Below are 21,726 nucleotides of genomic sequence, written 5' to 3' on the forward strand. Positions count from 1 at the left end.
GGAAACTGCTTTATATTGAGTCAGACTCTAAGTCCATCTAGCTCAATGGCATCTGTACTAACTTCCAGGGTTTCAGACTGAGAGTATTCCCAGCTCTGCTCGGGGATTCCAGGGACTGGACTTGAAGCATTCTACGTGCAAAGCAGATGCTCTATCATTGAGCCACTTTGCCTCTTTGCGTTCTGCAACCCCTATCTCACTGCTCTGGGAGAGGGAAACCACTCATTGCTCAGATCTCGAAGAACTGCCTTGTCAGAGTTTTCCTGATGTTTTAAGAGCATCAGCAAGACAGAAACTTGAAAAGCACACCTACGCACACGGAATCCCTGACTCCAGTTTCTTTCATTCTTCCTTCTACAAGGCTTTCTCAAATACAACAATGAAAGGTGCTTTCCTGCTTGTCAGCTGTTCCTTCCCAGCAGCCTGAAAAAGGGGACCCCCATGTGGTGATATTGTTGCTGTAGGCCTCTGAACTTCCTATAGGAAAGTTACTTCCGGCTGAGATGTAATGCGACAGTTCTGACTAGGGATGAATGAATCTTACCATTTTCAGTTTCACTTTTCCTCAATCTTAAATTCAGTTCTCTACATTTCTACAGCGAAAATCCCCATGAGAATGCGTCATCATCTTAGTGCAATTTTCTCTTAAAATATATTTTTTCATAAGCAGTTTTGATGGATGTACATTTTTGCAAGCATGTTCCTCTACTAGCTGCATTCTCTCTCCCCCCCATGCAAGCTTTCCTCCAGTATACACATTTTTGTATATTTGTTTAGTTGGAGAGCTCCAATGCAAAATTCAGAGTGAGACTTGCTCCAAGAATATTTGCATCGGGTTGCAGTGTGGAATCTCTGTCATTTTTTAAATTAATAATACAGAACCACATGCCCATGGGTCTCACTGAAATATACAACGGAAGCGCTCTTTCTTTTTTTGTTCTCACAAAAATCTCACCATCATTTAGTATTTACATCGTACGTATAATATTGTGTTTTACAATACTTACAGCAGTGAATCATCAACAGGGCACTGCCTGCAGGTTTACAATCTGATTTTTAATCTAATCTAATCTATCCACATCTACTTCAAGATGGAATTGCAAAATGAAATTCCTCCAAGGAGTTTGTGATGTGTCTTATATAAACATGTTGAAGTAATGTCACTTATTGGCTGAAGGGAAAGGGAAGAATCTAAGGCTGGTAGCTATCTGTGTCTTACTCAGAGTAGGCCCACTGAAATCAATGGGCCTAAGCACAATGGGCATTTCTTGAGGAGGACTGATACAACCCCAAGGGATCAAAACAACAAAACTTAATAGATTTGTGGAAGCAGGCTGGGCAGCTTTCCCAAACCACCCACCCGAAACCCAGTGATCCTGGAAACAGTTTTACTTTACAACAAGTGAAATTTCTAGCTCTGTTTTCATAGCATGCTATGTGAGTCACGCTTCTAGCTAGTTGAAGTGGGTTTGTAATTTGTACCTTTTTAGAAATGATTTTTTTTTTAAAAAAAAAGAATGAAAGAAGGGGAAATGGAAGAGGAAAACTCGAGGAGACAGAAGGGGGACTTCCAGCTCAGGGGGTCAGATGTGGCCCTCCAGGCTGATCTGTCTGGTCCTTGGAACTATCCCCAGGCCACCCGCTGCCTTGGGCCACACCCTTCACTGACCACTTTGCACCCACAGTGCTATGAATTCAATGTGCCATTGAATTCCGACAATGCCTCTTGTTTGCCTGGACAGATGGTGGAGGGAGTTGGCAAATGTGTGTGAAAATGAGCCGTTTGTACAGAGGTGAAATTTGCATCCATTGCTCCACTCACTCTATATCTCTATATATTTAGGGCCCACCTTGCTGAGATAGCTCAGTTGGTAGAGTATGAGACTCTTAATCTCAGGGATGTGGGTTTGAGCCCCACGTTGGGCAGAGGATAACTGCATTGCAGAGAGTTGAGCTAGATGACCCTTGGGGTCCCTTCCAACTCTGCAGCTCTATGATTCCCCTTGTATCTTCATTGGGGAAGGCTGTTAAACTGCCTCCCAATGGGTTTATATTTAGGGTGTACACAGACACACATCCACACACACACACACACACACACACACACACAGCTCAGAGCATAGTGCTGAAAACACCAAGATTGCAGGTTCGATCCCCGTATGGGACAGCTGTATATTCCTGCATTGCAAAGGGTTGGACTAGATGATTGTGATGGCCTGGGATTCGGACTCAGATGCTGAACCTGAGGGATCCCAGCCTGCACAGGATTCCCCGCCTCCAGAACCAGCTGAGCCGGGGCTGGGGCTTGAGCCTGAAGGGTCCTCACCTGTGCTGGATCCTCAGGTGCAGGCACCAGCTGAGTCTGCTCTGGCTCCTGAGGTGATGGAGGACCCATTGCCTGCAGGTGCTCCACTCTCAGCCCCGTCAGAGGAAGCTGAGGTTGCTTCTGGGTCCGCTAACCCTCCAGCCTCTCCTGAGCTGCAGAGGCTCAGGGCAGAGAGGCGGAGGGAACTAAGTTCCCGCAGGAGGAGTGGTCGCCTCCAGGCCAGGAGAGGCAAGTCACCAGAGGATCGGGGCTCCCCTATGGTTCGGGGCAGATAAAAGCCGGCCAGCCCCAGTCCCAAGTTGCGGGAGCAACATTGTTGGTTGCTAGTTCCTGCCTCAGCTCCTGACCCGCCCTGGCTCCCTGCTTGCAAGCCTGTTCCTGACTTCACCCGACTCCCTGCCCTGCAGCCAGCTTCTGCTACTACGGGCTGCCTCCATGTTGCACCTTTGACCATGGAACTTGGACCTCACCTCTCGGGTAACCCACGGGACCAGCACAATGATCCTCATGGTCCCTTCCAACTCATATAGTCTATAATTCTATGATATATATGGGGGGGGGGTGCGCTAGGAAATCTGCCCAAGTTCCTGCTGTCTGATCAAACGTAGAAACTTGTCCATGGGAAAAGTTCCCAATGCCCCCACTGAACTCGAGAATTCGGTTCCTACCTCCTGAGCCAGAGAACTAATTTTTAGCTCCGAACAAATCTTGTCAAACTTTTCTCTCTTAATTTATAAAGATTTTTTTTGGCGATTATCATTCACACACCGGGGGACCTTGAAAGAACATATTAACACATCAGGACAGGTTTGTGGGCAGGGATAACCCCGGTGAAATTCCTTTAGTCTTACAAGCTCGGTCCACATGGATGTCAGCAGGCTTCGAAAGAGGTGATGAATAGCCTGGCAACCAAATTGAGGCGAAGATATAATGGTTCCTTGGGAATCATACAAAGAGGTTGCCAAATCTAAACCAACTCCTTCCAGAGCTTTGTCAGCTAAATGAAATCAGGTGACAAGCAAGCATACAGTTGGGCCAACGTCAATAACCTTGCGCCGATAATGTTCCACTTAATTCCAGAAAGTGCTTCATTCTACTGTGAGCCTCCTTTCCAGAAAATGAAATTTCATCCAGTTGGTTAGATCTTCAGATGTTCTTTGAAGCTATGGGGAGAACCTTCCAGCATCAGCCTGACAACTGAAGGGTGATCAAGGGCTTGGAGCAGCTCTCATTTGAGAGAAGTGGTGCTTTTTTGTTTTGTTTTTCTTAAAGGCAAGCAAGGTAGAATCTTGACGGAGGTGGGAAGGGGATGCATGTTGTAGAGAACGTGGGCAGGGGAAAGTTTTTTTCCCTCCTTCTCTTCTAATATTAGAATTTGGGGACATCCAATGGAGCCAAATGCTGCAGCATCCAGGACAGGCAAAATAGAGCAATTCTTCACCCCATAGCATAGCTGAACTACAGAACTCGCTCCCACAAGATGGCAGCAATGGCCACCAACTTGGATGGCTTTAAAAGAGGGCTGGGCAAATTCACGGATGATTAAGCTATTAATGGCTATGTTTTATCTCCACTTTCGAGGGCAGGATGACTCTGAATATCCTTTGCTGGGAGTCGCAAGTGAGGAGAGGCTGCTGTACTCAGGTCTTGGTTTGAATCCCATTGGGGCCAAAAACAAGATGCTGGACTAGATGGGCCTTCGGTCTGATCCAGCAAGGGCTCTTAGGTTCTTATTAATCATACTGTCCTTGGAGGGCTTTTTAAAGAGGATTAGAAAAACTCTTGGAGGATGAAGCTATCCACAGCTGCCAGCCATGGTGGTTATGTTCAATCTCCACAGTCGGAGGCTGTATGCCTCTGAACACCAGTTTTTGGAATCTCAAGTGGGGCAAGTGCTGCTGTGCACATGTCCTACTGGCACACTTCCTATAGACACGTGGGGTGGTAGTCAACCAAACAGTAGCATTAGCTCAAAGATTACTGCCTGTGCAATGGGATTTCCCCCATCTCCTCCCCCAAGCCACCCCTATATCTTCTCTGGAGGGTTGGGGAAAACCCCAGAACAGATTTAAGAGGTGCACAGAGGGAGAAGAAGAGGCAGACATTCCACTGCACACAGAGAACTCATTTTGCCAATGGAACGTATTCCTCTCATCAGCCCATTGTTAGCCACTGTGAAAACAGGTTGTTGGGTGAGGTGGGCCTCTGGCCTCATCCGTCAGGGCTCTTCTTGTGTTTTTCACATGAGGGCTGACTGGGTGAGAGTTTTGCTCCATCTGCTACAGAAAATGGCCCGCAAAGGCAGTCAAACACCTTCCACTCACTGTGATCAGTACTCCTGGGTGTCTGCTTTCTTCCTCTGCTTACTGGTTTTCTTCTGCAAAATATCCCCCATTAAGGAAGCAGCAAACTTCCCTGCCATTAAAGTTTGCCATACGTTTCTTTCTCCCCCTCATTCCAGCTTCTCTTTTCCAGTGGTGAATTTTCACTGCTGTTTTGGGTCATCTATACCATCTGCTCCGTTCCCCCAGCTATTTCACAGTGCCATCTCCCTAGCCCAGCAACAGTTCGAGGTATTCTTGGTTGGACCTTCATTGGGAAACAACAACAACAACATTTTCCCCAGCCACGCTGGGTGGCTTCCAACAAAGATTAAAAATACATTAAAATGTCACACATTAAAAACTTCTCTGAATAGGGCTGCCTTCAAATGTCTTCTAAAAGTCAGGTAGTTGTTTATTTCTTTGACATTTGATGGGAGGGCTTTCTATAAGGCGGGCGCCACTACTGAGAAGGCCCTCGGCCTGGTTCCCTGTAGCTTTGCTTCTCTCAGTGAGGGAACTGTCAGAAGGCCCTCGGCGCTGGACCTCAGCATCCAGGAGAATGATGGGGGTGGAGATGCTCCTTCAGGTATACTGGGCCGAGGCCGTTTAGGGCTTTAAAGTTACACAGCTAGGGTCAATTTCAGTTTCTGAAACCTGTCAATTTCAGCTTATCATTTATCCAGTCTGAATTCCAGAGGAAAGCAATGGTGGTGAGAGAGACGAGTAGAGTAGGGTGCTTGTATTAAGTTGCACATGTGAATGGAAACACAGGACTCTTCCTTGTACGTACTGAGTCATACCATTGGTCCAACTTGCTCAGTATTGTCTGCCATGATCGGTGGGGGCTCTTCAGAGTCTTGGGCAGGGGTCTTTCTGAGTCCCCTTACCTGGAATTGCAGGGGACTGACTTTGGGACCTTCTTTATTATTACTTTATTTATGATTTTCAATTTTATACATTTCAATAATTCTATAATCATTTTAACATTTCCAAACTTGACTTCCTTCCCCCTCTTTCTGTGGTTCCTTAAATTTATTTTCAACATTTTCTGCATATCCAAATTAACCTAATTTGCTCATTTATTCATCTAATTTAAAGATACACTCTTATAAAACTGCAGGTTATTGCAACAATCCTCTCAATGTTCTTCTCTGTTTACAGTTTATTTGTAAATATTCAATTTACATTCTTTTATTTAAAAAAGTTTATCTTGATTTCTTATTTTTTCCGGTCAGTTTTGCCATTTCTGCATATTCCATCATTTTTTGTACCCATTCTTCTTTTGCTGGGACTTCTTCTTCTTCTTCTTTCCATTTTTAGGCAAGTAACATTCTTGCTGCTGTAGTCACATAGATGAATAAATTTCTATACAGTTTGGGTAGTTCTGTCCCTATAATTCCCAAAAGCACCTTGGGACCTTCTGCATTCAAAGCGTATCCTCCAACCACTGAGCTATGCCCCCTTTCCCAAAATGAGTGAACTCAGATTCAATACTAGCAAGAAAACCATCACATCCCCTTGTATCATATCAGGCACAAGACTTCCCAGTGAAGTCTATTTGTGCTTCCAGCCGGGAGACAGTGGAGGGAAGAAGGGATGATGAGCTTGTCAAACTGCCCACGGAGAAAAAAACTGTCTGCTGACTGTACAACTTGCTCCTTTTTTTCTGAAACAGTTCTGTGTCTTCTAGGAAATCACTTTGGCTTGGGGAAATACTGTTATGAATCAGAAGCAGGCTCGATGTGGCAGTCAGTTAGCTTTGCGATTCAGAAGGCAGAGGCCACGGGTGCTTAAGACTTTGGTTCTCATTTGATTCAGCCTTGCTAAAAATGACTCGAGGGTGGGTTTATTTCTTGAGCATAAAAGTGTTCTCTGGCTTCTGGCACAGGCCAGCCCAGTGTACCATTTCAAAATGGTATTCATTGCGCTCCAAAACCGCACGTTTTAATTTGGAATTTTTCCGCAGCCAAATCGATACCGCGGAAATGTCTGTGATTCTGAAAGAGAAGCTTTCCTTTCCTCGGCGGCACAATGCGACAAAGCATTCCAGAAAAGCAATTTATGCTTTTATGAGCTTTGCTGCTGAAAAGGAAAAAGGGGGGAAATTGTTGGGCACACAGAGTACCCCTCAGCTGCCTGTGTCCCCCAAAACACCAACTGGGGGGCTGGCTCCAGGTTCAAGGGGGCAGTTGCCAGGGTCCCCCACTCCCGTTTACAAGGCCCTTTAGCCCTGACCTTGGTTGTGATAGGGCTGCCTATTCCTTTGTTATGGGTGTCAACACTAAAAATACTGTTTTAATTAGGATCGTGTACAGGTCCCCTGATTGGATTTGGGGCTTCATCCAGAGTTTTGGAGCAATCTCAATCCAACCTGAACTGGGTGCACAGTATTTAGTTTGGATTTTTAACCCTGATTAAACATGGTGGGAGGGGAGAAGAACATGCACACAGGCTGCCTGGACATCTCCTTCTCCTCCCCTCCTTCTCACTGCCAAACCCCCCCCCCTTTTGAGCACCCTGGATTGTACCAGGTAGGTCTGAACAGAGGCTGCCTCAATCCAATCCTGCTGAATCCCCAGTCAACCCAGGATCTGGCCCGGATCTGGTGCACAACCCTGATTTTAATTCTTTCACAATACACCTGGACTCAGGCTCTACTTGTCATGACAGGGCTAACCTGTCCATTTCGGTTTTCCTTGGTCTCTTATTTGGCCAGTTCTCCACATTTCCACATCAGTTTACAATCTTCTTTTTTAAAAGTCCCCTTGGAAATTAATCAGCAATGAGGTGTGGATTCCTTCTAATAGCGCACATTTTTCTATGCAATGCAACCTAATCTACAGATATATTTTTTTGCAATGCAGTTTTCCCCAATGTAATGCATTTTTCTTTTATTTTCGGTACGTCATTTTCACTAATACATGCTGGATCAGGCCAAAGGCCCACCTGGTCCAGCACTCTGTTCTCACAGTGGCACTTCAGATGGTTAGACTAGATGGCGCTTGGGTGTCCCTTCCAATTCTTCAGTTCTATGATTCTATGAAATACATGCGAAGGGGAAGCCTGCAAGCAGAACCGGAGTGCAAGAGCGACTCTCTCTCTCTACATATTAAAATGTGCACTTGCATGTGTGTGTGTTTTAAATGCCCTCATTGTGAAAATGGGTTGGATTGGAACACTGAATGAAAATGAGTTGCAGGGAAATAAACTGACCGTACTATAGGCATCCTTTTCCTGCCACACAGGAATGGTTTGTCTCTAGCTCACTGTGTGAATAAAAGCATTGATGCTTTTGTAAAAGCCTGTGGATGCTCAGGTAACAACTTGCACAGGGAAGGCCTGCCCACCCATGAATGGACTTCAAGGAGTCAATGAGGCTAAACCTCTCCTCTTCATAGAGAACTGAGCCCAGCTAAGGGGGACGGAGCTTTGCCTTGATCTTTATCCATGCTTCCCGCTTCCCCATTCCTTTACCCCATCGTCTCCATCACCATCACTGAAAGGATTGGGAAAACCATCGCCCCTGCCATCATAACAGAGCAATTTGCCCGATAATCTTGTCTTTCAACAGGTTGTATTAATAAAAAAAACAACAAGGAAGGTTTGCTTGTGTATCTGCCGCTCGGGCATGTGGGTGGGTTTCGATTTCTTCAGTTGCCAAAGAGAGCTTCTGTGACTGATTAATGGGCAGCGGCGGGGGGGGGGGGGAGAGGGAGAGTATATGTCTCAGCAGAGTTACATTTGCATTTAATTGTTCTCGCAAGAACACGCAAGAAAGTGCAGCGAGGATACTTGCTGGGTTCCCAGCTCTGGCTCAAACTCCTGAGGAAAGAATTTATGGTGAAAAAAGAATGAAAATAAAAAATGCCTAAGGAAATCTGGCTCTCTCCAAAGAGATTGCTGCGTCGGGGGGGCAGGAGCCAGTGGGGCAGGGAGAAGGATGTTTTAAGATTCTTAGCAAGGTTTAAGGGCCTGCTCATATCGAAATGAATAAGCAGTGTCTTGATTTAAAATACCTTATCCTGACCATAAAGAAGGCTGATCGCCGAAGAATTGATGCTTTTGAATTATGGTGCTGGAGGAGACTCTTGAGAGTCCCATGGACTGCAAGAAGATCAAACCTATCCATTCTTAAGGAAATCAGCCCTGAGTGCTCACTGGAAGGACAGATCCTGAAGCTGAGGCTCCAATACTTTGGCCACCTCATGAGAAGAGAAGACTCCCTGGAAAAGACCCTGATGTTGGGAAAGACTGAGGGCACAAGGAGAAGGGGATGACAGAGGACGAGATGGTTGGACAGTGTTCTCAAATCTACCAGCATGAGTTTGACCAAACTGCGGGAGGCAGTGGAAGACAGGAGTGCCTGGCGTGCTCTGGTCCATGGGGTCATGAAGAGTTGGACACGACTAAACGACTAAACAATAACAATATCCTGACCATTGCAATGTCATTAAGAAAGCTTAAGGAGCCATCCGTTTCTTCATCCCTGCTTTTTATTTTTTTTTAACCAAACCAAGGATGTGAGATTTTTTTTCCACCCTGAGGGCCACATTTCATTCCAGGCTACTTTCTGGGGTCCACAGTCGAGTGGTGGGCAGGGCCAGAGGAAAAAGGGGGTGGAGCGACGAATGCAAATAATCTTTGCACGAGATGCAAACCCATGTGTGCAGGGCAGTCATTTTATAGCCTGCATTTATAACAGGGACAGGGAAACTTTTCTGTCCTGAGGACCACATTCCTTCATTGGCAAGCTATTAGGGGTTGCATATCGGTGGTGGGCGGGGTAAAAATGGGTGGGGCAGAAGTCGTGCTTCTTATCTTTGTACAGGGCCAATGAGATGTGTGGCCTAGGGAGGGTTGCAGTGGCATGGGAAGTCTCAACAACCTGTTAAGAAGAAGAGTTTGGATTTGATATCCCACTTTATCATTACCCGAATGAGTCTCCAAACGGCTAACATTCTCCTTTCCCTTCCTCCCCCACAACAAACACTCTGTGAGGTGAGTGAGGCTGAGAGACTTCAGAGAAGTGTGACTAGCCCAAGGTCACCCAGCAGCTGCATGTGGAGGAGCAGGGACGCGAACCCGGTTCACCAGATTACGAGTCCACCGCTCTTAACCACTACACCACACTGGCTCTCTGTTAGAGAGAGGTCTAGCCATGGCTTGAGACCGAGTTAAATATTGTCTCCAGTTGTTATGGGCTGAAGTTAAGATGCCACCTTTTGGCTTGTCCTTGCATCTCCTTTCTTTTTCCTACGCAGTCTTTATTTACTTACTTAATAAGTATGAAATTATTTCATAAAATTCATGCACAGCTCGATGGTTAAAAAAAAGAAAGTAGTTTACAAAGAGAGGAAAACAATAAAATTACCAGTAAGAGCAGTAAAGACAACTCTTTGAAACATTCAGATGATAAAATCAGCAATAAACTAAAAACAGATCAAGCATTCTGCATGTCTGGGTTGGCTTGTCTAAACAAAAATATTTTACAGCAGACGCCAAGAAGAGCACAGGGGAAGGTGCCTGATGCACAGGGAAAAGGCTACAGGGAAGGCAGGGAATTCCAGCGAAGGTGCTACCAGATTAGAATTACAGAACAATTGTAGAGTTGGAAGGGACCCCAAAATGCAGGAATTCTGACCACAGCCATCCCTGGGTGGGCTCGAACCACCTACTGAACCATTGTGCCCCCGGGGAATAAAATATCAATTTCTTACAAATTAAAAACGAGTGTTTTGTGGCACCTGTAACACTACTGTGCAGTTCGATGCAGTCAAGTGGCCATATATGGTGCAAGACAATGGATGCCGTTGTGTATCAACCTGTTCTCCAAAAAACAGCCTCTTGTTCCGAGCCTATGAAGTGAGTAGAATTTAACAAGGAGCGTGCAAGGCTGGAGGTTCCCCACCCCTGATCTTCTAAATCACGCCTTGTAGTGTTTTGGGTAAATTAAATCAATGCAGACAGAAAAGGAAGGAATTGTGGAAGTATCTGGAAGAAGCCCAGGGCTGATTAATTTGTGCAGTCAAATCCATGTAGGCTTCTCTGCTTCAGGCTGTTACCTGGAAGTGTTACTATTTTATATATACAGTGGTACCTCGGGTTAAGAACTTAATTTGTTCTGGAGGTCCGTTCTTAACCTGAAACTGTTCTTAACCTGAGGTATCACTTCAGCTAATGGGGTCTTCCGTTGCTGCCGTGCAATTTCTGTTCTCATTCTGAAGCAAAGTTCTTAACCCGAGGTACTATTTCTGGGTTAGCGGAGTCCGTAACCTGAAGTGTCTGTAACCTGAAGTGTCTGTAACCTGAGGTACCACTGTATATGATTGTTCCAAGAACAAGTTCCACCTTTACGTTATTCAAAAAAGTTCTGTGTGTTCACTATTCTGTTGCCACGTTCATTCCAGAGGCAGGTTGCTGCATGGCTTCATATTTCCCAAGAGAACCCTCTGTTCTTTGCCGGCTTGCACCAGGGTGCCCATCCAAATAACGTTGGGTGGGTGTGACGCAGGCAGTCACGCCCTGAAAGGTTTGACAGATTCCTTCCTGCATAACATGCGCGGAGCGGTGGGTGTGCTTAGCCGAGTATGTGCACGGAGCACACAAAAGCCGCTCGTCTTGGCAGCATACCCTTTCCGCACGGCCTCACCCAACCATGAGTGAGCATGTGGTCAGATGCGTACGATTCAAGGCTGTGAAGCTGGATGACTCACTGAGTGCCCCCTCCGCCCACCCCTGTTCAGAAATATGTGTGGATTGCTGTTCACACATGGATTAGTGCAGATAGTTGGGTCTTAGTGGGGCAGGCCAGTTCTTGTTGTCAAGGTAAGATGAAAAGATGAAAAGATGAAAAGATGAAAAGATGAAAAGAACTTTTTTTTAAAAAAATAATTTTTATTACAGATTTTTATAACAACACAAACATATGACAAATACATAAACAAACAAAAAAACAAAAACAAAAACAGAACAAAAAACATGTACCATTTTGTATCTTAGTTAAGATGAAAAGAACTTTTGAGGAGCCAGCGGGGAATCCTCGCTAGCACTAGGACTTGTGGACAGCCAGTGGCACTGAAGGTTGGGAGATTCAGGGCAGATCAAAGAAAGGACTTCTTCATGCAGCGCATAGTTAGACTACGGAACTCACTCCCACAAGATGCCATGATGGCAACCTTCAGAAGGTTGACAAATTCACGGCGGATAAGGCTTCCAATGGCTACTAGCTGGGATGGCTATGTTCTTCTTCCACTGTCAGAGGCAGGGTGCCTCTGAGGACCAGTTGCTGGAAACCACAGGAGGGGAGAGTGCTGTTGTGCTCGAGTCCTGTTTGTGGGTTTCCCAAAGGCATCCAGTTGGCCACTATGAGAACAGGATGTTGGCCATTGGCCTGATCCAGCAGGCTCTGCTTATGTGGGTTGTATCCTGCTGAATCCTACTCAAAACAGACCTATTGAAATGAATAAGCCTAAGTTAGTTATAGGTCTTAAGTTACTGAATGGGTCTACTGTGAGTAAGACTTGCACTGGATACAACTCAATGTCTCCCATGAACAGGCTTTGAAGTGGCCCAGTCTGTCAAATGGATAAACGATATTTGCACCCTGTATACACAATGCCTTTTGTATCCCAAAGAATACCAATTCAATACCAGTTAACAAAGGGTCTTTACATTCCAAGTCCCTAAATTTAACTATGCAACTTTGAGAAAAGATGGAAAAAACATATAAAATCACCCGACTGTGTTTATAAGGCTGCAAATGAAATGGGATATTTATTAGTCCATATTTTTATTTTATTTTAAATCCTAATAAGCTACACTCCCAAACCTTTGGGTTTCCAAACTCAGTTGAAAGTGTTGCATTTTGCATTTGAAACCCCAAGCTACGTATTGGTCTGTTTGCCCCCACAACATCCCTGCCCGCAATTTAAGATTTGCTTCAAAGGCTCTTCCCATAGGTTGATTGGGTGGGTGTTCCACAAGGCAGAGTCCCAGGGCTGTGGGATTCCCTTCCATCAGACCCATGTCAAATCTCAAATCTCTACGTTGGCAGCTTTTCAGACATACCTGAAGAACTATCTCTCCCTCCCCCAACTTGGTCTTCTGGTCATTATGCAGATTAGCTGGGTGATGAGTCTGACTGAATTATTTTTTTCTGACACTATTTTTCTCTCTGTGTTTGTCTGTGTGTGTTGCTGAGTTGTAGTTTCAAGTTTTTCAATTTCATATTACTGTTTTAATCTTTGTGTCATTACTGATTGCAAGCTGTTTTGGGTGGGCATTTATTTATTTAGAAAATTTACAAACCTAAAAAAACACACATCAAACAAACCTCCAAATGGTGTACAAGTCTTATTTTATATAAAGCGTGATTAAAATATGCAGACCAATTTGTCCAGAAAAACAGAACAATAATAATAGGTTGCATCTAATGTTAGTCCCCCCCCCTCAGAGTGGATCAATGGAAAATATTGGACATGGCTAGATACATTGATTTCAATGGGTCTACCCTGAGTAGGGCTAACCTGATAAGAATGGGTTGTAGCCAACCTTAGTCACAGTGGTGAGCCTGTTTGTCGTGTCCATTATTTTCAATGGGTCTTCCTTGCATAGGACTAATACAACCCTTGCTATTTGGTGTGACTTTCTCACATTTGGTTTTGAAATATTCAGTTGGGGAATATTTCATTGTCTCAAAAAGCAAAACTCCTTCCCGGAGTATGTGTGTGCGTGTGTGTGTGGAGAGAGAGAGAGAGAGAGAACTTTGGAATATTTCACTGATTCTAAGCAGGACTTTCCAAAATGTGGTGTTGATTTAAAGACCGCCCTCCCCTTTCCCCCCTGACTCTCCTGGTTTCTTTTCTTGTTTACATGGCCAATTTTAGAATCCAGATTGGCCCCAAGCCAGGAACTCAATAATGCCCCAGAGCCCATCAGCCAGAATTCCTTTGCTTCTCAGGCATAATTTTGTGTGTGTGTGTGTGTGTGTGTGTGTGTCTGTGTGTGTCACACTTTTTTCTTTTCTTTTCTTAGAGTAGCCTGGATAGAACAGGGGAGAGAGATAATTTGTGCTGTGAGAGAGAAGAAGGGGGCAGAAAAGCCACTGTGGGTTTGGTCTTTTTTACCTGCAGGGGGCGGATCGAAAGTTGAGAACATTCACTTTTTTTTTTATAGAGAAGTCCGTGTGGGAGGGTTGCTCTGAAAAGCCTCCTCCCCGACGACATGTGTGCTTGTAAGCAAGCGGGTGGCTGTTTCACAGGGACATGGTGTGTACATCAGGGCATCCTCACCGAAGGAATTTGTCTCCAAGCTGCAAACAATAGCAACGTTTGAGCAGGGAGGAGAGGGATTTGCTTTGCAACTCTCTCTCTCTCTCTCTTTTAAAAGCATTTCCAAAGCATGCATGCACATGGAAACCTTGCAGCTTAACCGTTTTCCTTCTGCTGCGCTGGGGTCTGGCTTTTCTTAAACCTCTCCACCACCACCCCTGCACTTTTTTAAAAAAATTAATTAATTAAAATCGGATTAGGTTTTGTGCTATGGGACACAAGCAGCCGGCAGAGTTTTGGATACTGCTATTCTGCTGTGCAGCTGTTTTGCACAGCATCCCCCAAGCTACCGCCCTGCACTACCGCTACCTCTGGAGAAACTGTTACCCGTGCTATTTGGGGCAGGCAGGATATGGCAGCGTGGGCCACTCTGAGCGGAGGCCAGGTAAGGTACAGCTTGTTTTGTTCACAACTCCAGGGGCGCTGTTGGCTGCCTGATTTTTAAATGCATGAATCTTTTTTTCTCTCCCCTGCCTCGGGACAGGTATCATAGGATCCCGGCTGATTCTTATTATTTTGTTTCCAAATGACAGCAGGTATGATTGGCCATCCTTGACTGGCAGGGATGGGCCCTTTAATCCTTAACTGCATTTCACTAATCAACTTGATTGATAGTTTGCTATTGGCACATATATATATGATGAGAGGTGACTTTTGGATGGGAAGAGCGGTTTGAGAGTGGAATGGGCTCCCACAGAAGGTGGTGGACTCTCCTTCATGGCAGATTTTAAAACACAGATTGGATGGCCATCTGTCAGGGATATGTTAGGCGTGATTCTTGCATTTTCAGAGAGTTGGACTTGATGACCCTTGGGGTCCCTTTCCAATCCTACCAAGCTGGGGTGTTTCCCATGGTATAAAGTCACATTATCCTGGGAGGGTTCACCTGTTACATTCAGGGAGTATACAGTGTGTATACACAGTCGTTAGTTAAGAAAACTATTTATAGATTGTTAATTCATAAAGAAAGCATTGAAACAGTTCACAGCAATGCTACCTAAAACCGTACAATATAAACCAGATATAAAAAGTTAAAATCAGAAATCAGGAAACTATTCTTAATTGCCTGTGTAAGCCTGACAGCACAGAAAAAGTTTTCACCAGGTGTTGGAAAGCTGATGCAGAAGGTGCCTTCTGAATCTCTATTGGCAGTGTGTTTCACAGGACCAGGCCAATAACACTAAAGGCTGGGTTCCCTTTTGTTGTCAAATAAAGGTAAAGGTAAAGGTACCCCTGCCCGTACGGGCCAGTCTTGACAGACTCTGGGGTTGTGCGCCCATCTCACTCAAGAGGCCGGGGGCCAGCGCTGTCCGGAGACACTTCCGGGTCACGTGGCCAGCGTGACAAAGCTGCATCTGGCGAGCCAGCGCAGCACACGGAAATGCCGTTTACCTTCCCGCCAGTAAGCGGTCCCTATTTATCTACTTGCACCCGGGGGTGCTTTCGAACTGCTAGGTTGGCAGGCGCTGGGACCGAGCAGCGGGAGCGCACCCCGCCATGGGGATTCGAACCGCCGACCTTTCGATCGGCAAGCCCTAGGCACTGAGGCTTTTACCCACAGCGCCACCCGCGTCCCTTTTGTTGTCAAATAAGCCTCGCCAATTCTGGCAATGACCAGCAACGCGCTGGTAGATGATCTCCGTGATTGAGTTCAAATATGAGGGTTCAGGTGATCCCTAAGGTACCTAGGACCTAAGTTGTTCAGGGCTTTGTAAATTAATTAGTTAAGCTGTACACTCATGTGGGCATTCACACGCAACATCTAAGTAGGGTATTGTCTACGCTATAGTTTAGCAGTACAGCTCAACCACATGTGCTCTTCCACACAAAGTCTTAGGCGTGTGTGGAGACAGCTTGTGCCTGTGTTCGGTGTAATGTGTGAACAAGCTTATTCAGCCAACCCATTGGTTCAGAAAGCCAACTATTATCTGTGCTGACAGGCAGAGGCTCTCTGGAGTCTCAGATAGAGATATTTCCTGCTGCATGTTCCGTTTTTCAAACTGCAGAATTTGGGGATTGAACCTCAAACTTTCTGTGTGTAAAGCAGATGCTCTATCATGGACCTACAGCCCTTAAGATATAGAAGCATTTGAATCTGCCTTGTACTGTCAGATTATTGGTCCATCTAGTGCAGTGTTGCCTACACTATATCTGTGTCACTTCCGCATGTATAGTCTCATCCGTCTCATATCTTCATTGATCTGCAATATTTTTCTCTATATAATAAAAATGTAAGGATGTCATCATGCAGCCCCATTGGAGTGTGCTTTCGTGCCTGACTGTGTAGTGGCAGCTTCTGAGCAGCTGTAACTGAGAAAGCCAGGCAAAATTGTTCATGGCTGCAGCTCTGGAACATCCCATTTTTGTTTTCTGTTCTGAAAAGTGCTAAAGGAGCACTGGCAGCTATTGCGGAGGGGGGCACTGTGCCAAGTGTGCCAAGTGTGCCAACCAGCAAGCTTCCTCTGCAGAGTGGTAGAGCGGAATAAAAGGCAACAACAAATCATCTTCTGAGGCATAAATGGCCCCTGTTCACATGGAAAGAAAAGAACCAGAGGATTTGCAATGTAAAAGTAAAGTTCCCCCGTCTCCACCACCCTGTTAATAGCTTGGAGCACATTTCCTGCAAGAACAAGCTAAAAGGTTTTGGCCTTTATAGTGCACACATGCATGTGCGTGCACTTCTATGTTTTAAAGGTGACTTAGGGCTCCTCCAGTTGACCTATTTACTGAGCATTCCTCCTGATTTGCTTGCACGAGGATTATGCAGCATTTAGATCATTTCTGGTCTCTATTGAGCATTTGTTGTAATTTATTTACTTACTGTTTATTTAAGTAACGTACTTCCGTCTCACCTTTCTCCCAAGCTGGAATACAAGCCAGCTTGTGACATTAAAAAATAAAATCAGTTATAAAATAAAGAAGGCTAAAACCAACAAGTTAAAAGCATCAATTAAAACACAGCACAATGCAACTAAAACCAGTATTTAAAATGGTGTTTGTCCCAACAGCCGTTCAATGATCAGCATAGCCTGCACCTTAGTTTCCAAAGGCCTGTCTGAACAGGAAGGTAAGAAGGAAGGCAGGCAGAAAGAGAATGAGGAGGGAGCCAGTCTGGCCTCCCTTGGGAGGGAATTCAGCAATACAGTCATACCTCATGTTACGTTTGCTTCATGTTACGTTTTTTCAGGTTGCGTCCCGTGGTGACCCAGAAGTACTGGAAAAGGGTTACTTCCGGGTTTCGCCCTTCATGCATGCCCACAAGCACCAAATTGCGACACGCACCTGCACAGATACGGCGCTTCAGGTTGTGGGCTTTTCAGGTTGTGAACAGGCCTCCGGAACGGATCCCGTTCGCAACCAGAGATACCACTGTATAGGAGCAGGAACATTATATAACAATGAGCATTCATTCTGTATCCGTTTGGATGTGCTTGCATTGCTTCATCCCAGTTTTCAATGCATTTGAAAATTGCATTTGACATGTGTCGGACTAGGACCTGGGAGAGACCAGGGTTCAAATCCCTCCTTAGCCTCATAGGTACCAATTCCTATGGGCCAAGGCAGTTCCCCTCATGTATTTTTTAAAGGGACTGGGCTCCCTCAATTTTCAGAGGGTGTTTGGCTCCACCCCCTGGCTCCCTGTGACATCACATATGCGACATCATGCTTCCCTTACATGTCCTCTGAAGAAGTCGTCACCTCTTCTTGACCACGAAGATCACCTTGGTGGCCAGTCACTCACACGTAGCCTGACCTACCTCACGGGGTTGCTGTGGGGATTAAATAAGGAGGAAGAGAAGCATGTAAACCACCATGAGCTCCAGGGTGCAACAAATAAATAATAAACAGAATGCATCTCCCCATCATTCTTCAAGCCTGTTTCTTCTCTTTTCATAGATTTGTGGCTCTCGGGCAACATTGTCCTTGAATCCACTTTAATTGCACAAACTGAAATTTCCCAGCAAGGTTTAGGTTTTGCAGCTCTGCGTAAGTCCTGCGAGCTATATTGGTTCTCATTTGAGGAGCGGCTCACAGCTCCAGTGCCAGAGAGGTCTGCGCACCCCTTGGCTGCAGTGGTGCTCCTGGGCCATGGCAGTCTGTGCTGATGTCTGCCTCTGCCTGGCACTTTTGCCATGTTTTCTTGGGTTCTGCTGGAGCCAAAGAATTTGCACAGAGCCTAGTCAAAGAAGTTGATCAACATGATTAATCTGGTTTAAGGGTGTTTTTGTGCCCATGCCTTTGAGGGGCGGGGGAATCACTTTAATTATCAACTGGCACGTCATTCCTGCCCCAGCTCCTTCCCATTTCCTTCATTCATAACTTCAAGCAAAGGTTTCTGTTGCTTCAAGTTTGTAATCAGAGCAGGTGAGCTAAGGACGCCCGTCCTCGCCAGGGATGGGCCAGTCTGTCAATTGTGGTTTCAGTCTCATTTTTTTTAGTCTCTCATTTTTCCAGCCTGCAACTCATCTGTCTACATTTCCCCATCATTTTGAAAACTCCTTGTTAAAACAAATGTCCCTGTGAAAACCCAGCAGCATTTTAGTGCAAATTTCTCCTAATATATACATTTTTGGTATGGCATTTTGCTGAATTTGTGCATGTTTGCAAAGTGATTCCCCCCAACACAATGCATTTTGGAATGCTATTTTCACAAATATACACATTTCTTTTTTTACACACTTCACCCCAGTATATGCATTTTTGTACATTTGATTACGTGCCTGCAAGATTCAGAGAAGTACGAATTTCAAAGTGTGGTCAGACGTATACATGAGCAGGAGCATGTGCTTATCACGCGACAGGAGGGGTGTCCAGACATTAAAAGAGCACGGAAGCAGTGTGGGCTAGCCCAGCCACACCCACTGACCATGCAACCCTGCTTGGCATAGAGGTCCTGCATATATTGAGGGACAGTGGTACCCATCAGCCACATCCTGCTGCCACACCCATCACCAATGCCCCTCACCAGTCATGTACCGATTACAAACCTCTCTCGTGTGGAGGGACTTGTGTGTGGGGCTCCTTTGCCTGCCCTCCTAGCAGGGTCATGGCTGATGGGGGCGCTCCCCTTCAGTACGTAAGGGGGTGCCCATTCCTACCTTAATCCAAACCAGTAGCCATTATCTGTTTGGTTGGAGGGGTGGATCAATACCGATAAAAAAACCTACCCCTCTTGTTGGCCCAGTAATCATCCGAGCCCTTTCAATGGGCTAATCTTAGAACCTCGTTCACGCCAAACGCCTTTCAGCCACAAGGGTAATGGCATTCTATTCTATTGTAACCATTTTACTTCTGCCTCATCTGCCCTCACTAATTATCCCTGTGTGCTATCCATGCGCTGCACATTTTAAACATCGCTCTCACACTCACCGTTGTCGGAATACGCTGCCGAGGAAAAATCCCAACGTATGCAAGACTGGCCAATTATGCTAATGAAGATTCGGTTATGAAAATTAAGAGGTGGGAGGGTGAGACCAGCAGCCCGCTCTGCACTCACCCCGGGGGTCCCAAAAAATATTTTCTCCGCCGGGAGCCTCTCCTTCAGGATCTGAAAAAGGGGTGATGTTCCCTCTGGTCAACTGGTCAATGAGATATAGTGGGAAGGGCTGCAGCTTAGTGGTAAAGCATCAGCTTTGCATGCAGGAAGTTCCCGGTTCGATCCCTGACAACCCCGCTTTCAGCTGAGTGAAATGTCTTCATGAGACCTTGGAGAAACACGGCTACTCATTGTAGACCAGTGTTCTTCAAACTTGGGTCCCCTGATGCCATTTGGACAACTAGTGCCATCATCCCCTGACCCCTGGCTACACTGGCTGGGGACTCAGTGTTGACAAAGAGACTTTTGAGCCAGATGGACTTACGATCTGACTCTGTAAAGACAGCTTCCTACATTTGTAGCTGCTAGACCACCTGCTTGCTGACAATTGACCCCAACAGCATTAAGCCAGTATGGGCTGCAGGTGGGTAGGGTTGGGGCTGATAAGAGGCTGCAAGCCTTTTACTGCCTTTTGGTGGTTTAGGAGCCTGAGCAACCTGAAGGGAGGGAAGAGGCCAAGGAGAGACCTGAAGGCTGCCCATTACAGGAGAATAAACTGGTGGAGAGAGGTAGGAGGTCTATTCTCTCCCTCTTCCCTGTGCCCTCTGATCTGACAAGAAGATAGAGAGGGAGGGTAGTCTGCTCTTGAAAGTAGCCAAGAGTAGAAGCATTGGAAGCTACCTTGTATTGAGCCAGCTGGCTGGTTCAGTTAGCTCAGTATTGTCCACACTGACTGGCAGCAGCTCTCCAGGGTTTCGGATGGAGGCCTCTCCCATTGCAACCTGGAGATGTCGAGGTATTCCAAGCTAGGGGTGGGGAAACCTTTTTTCAGCCTGAGGGCCGCCTTCCCTCACATACAACCATCTTGGAGCCATATACTAGCATTGGGGAAAAGTGGACAAAGCATTGAGTGCAAATTTTGTCTTTCTACATTAGGCTGTTGTTGTTTAGTTGTTTAGTCGTGTCCGACTCTTCGTGACCCCATGGGCCAGAGCACGCCAGGCGCTCCTGTCTTCCACTGCCTCCCGCAGTTTGGTCAAACTCATGCTGGTAGCTTGGACAACACTGTCCAACCATCTCGTCCTCTTCTCCTTGTGCCCTCCATCTTTCCCAACATCAGGGTCTTTTCCAGGGAGTCTTCTCTTCTCATGAGGTGGCCAAAGTATTGGAGCCTCAGCTTCAGGATCTGTCCTTCCAGTGAGCACTCAGGGCTGATTTCCTTAAGAATGGAGAGGTTTGATCTTCTTGCAGTCCATGGGACTCTCAAGAGTCTCCTCCAGCACCATAATTCAAAAGCATCAATTCTTCAGCGATCAGCCTTCTTTGTGGTCCAGCCCTCACTTTCATACATCACTACTGGGAAAACCATAGCTTTAACTATACGGACCTTTGTTGGCAATGTGATGTCTCTACATTAGGCTAGTTCATGTAAACACCCTTGCATCCTGCTCGCTTGCCTCCATCCAGACAACCAAGGCACACTATTGGGGTTCAAGGACACATTCCAGCCGGGCAAAAACACCCAAGGAGGATGCAAAGCAGGGCCTGGGGAGAGGAGGTTTGGCCTGGGGAGAGTTCTGAGGTTTGGACAGTGAGCTATGCAAGATCACATTGGAAGTTCCTCACACCTGATACATAGATACACAAGGATGAAGAGATGTACTATGCCATTTTGTAAGACCATTCTAGGATTGCTCTGTCTTCATCATTGTCCATAAGCTGCATTGAATTTGTTTTGTTTTTAATAAAGAAAAGTGGGGAACATTTTGAAAACAGATGGCCTCCTTAGCCCTGTTGAAACGAAGAACGCAAAGTTGAACTGAGGACAAGCACACCTTGATTCTGACTCTTGATTCCTGCCCTGCCGCCAACAATCTGTTTGCAACACAATTTATCTTTGCGTTCCTTCTCTTTCTGCCTTTGAACACTCAACCAAACGAAAGCTTGTGAAATGTCTCAATGCATTCCCCCGGTTTCCCTTGAAACATGACAGATGATTCTGAACCTTTTCAGTGCAGAAGTTGAAGCAGGAGGATCTGATCATTTCCCAGCAGGACGCTGGGAAAAGAGCGAGTGCCAACCTTTCTTGGCCGTGCTTTTGAAGTTTCTCTGTGCCCAGTTGAGAGCGTTTTGGGCCGCAAGGCCGGGTCCTTGTCAATTGAGGGCAACCGGATTTGGACCGCGTCCTAGAAGCGCCCCTTCTCATTAACC

General features: G+C 45.9%; 1 protein-coding gene across 6 annotated transcripts in view; it reads left to right on the top strand.

Annotated features, from left to right (window-relative positions):
* Positions 1–21,726, top strand: part of MEGF6 (multiple EGF like domains 6) — a 210,854-nt gene that overhangs the window by 105,538 nt on the left and 83,590 nt on the right. The window contains exon 1 of one of the 6 annotated variants that reach the window (XM_053400637.1): positions 13,728–14,364. The exons of the other annotated variants lie outside the window; for them this stretch is intronic. Within the exon in view, the coding sequence (XP_053256612.1) occupies positions 14,190–14,364 (175 nt within the window). The 5' untranslated portion in view covers positions 13,728–14,189. Of the gene's footprint in view, positions 1–13,727; positions 14,365–21,726 lie in introns of those variants that run through there. 6 annotated transcript variants of the gene reach the window in all.

Source organism: Podarcis raffonei, chromosome 8, assembly GCF_027172205.1.
Source record: "Podarcis raffonei isolate rPodRaf1 chromosome 8, rPodRaf1.pri, whole genome shotgun sequence".
Lineage (NCBI taxonomy): Eukaryota > Metazoa > Chordata > Lepidosauria > Squamata > Lacertidae > Podarcis > Podarcis raffonei.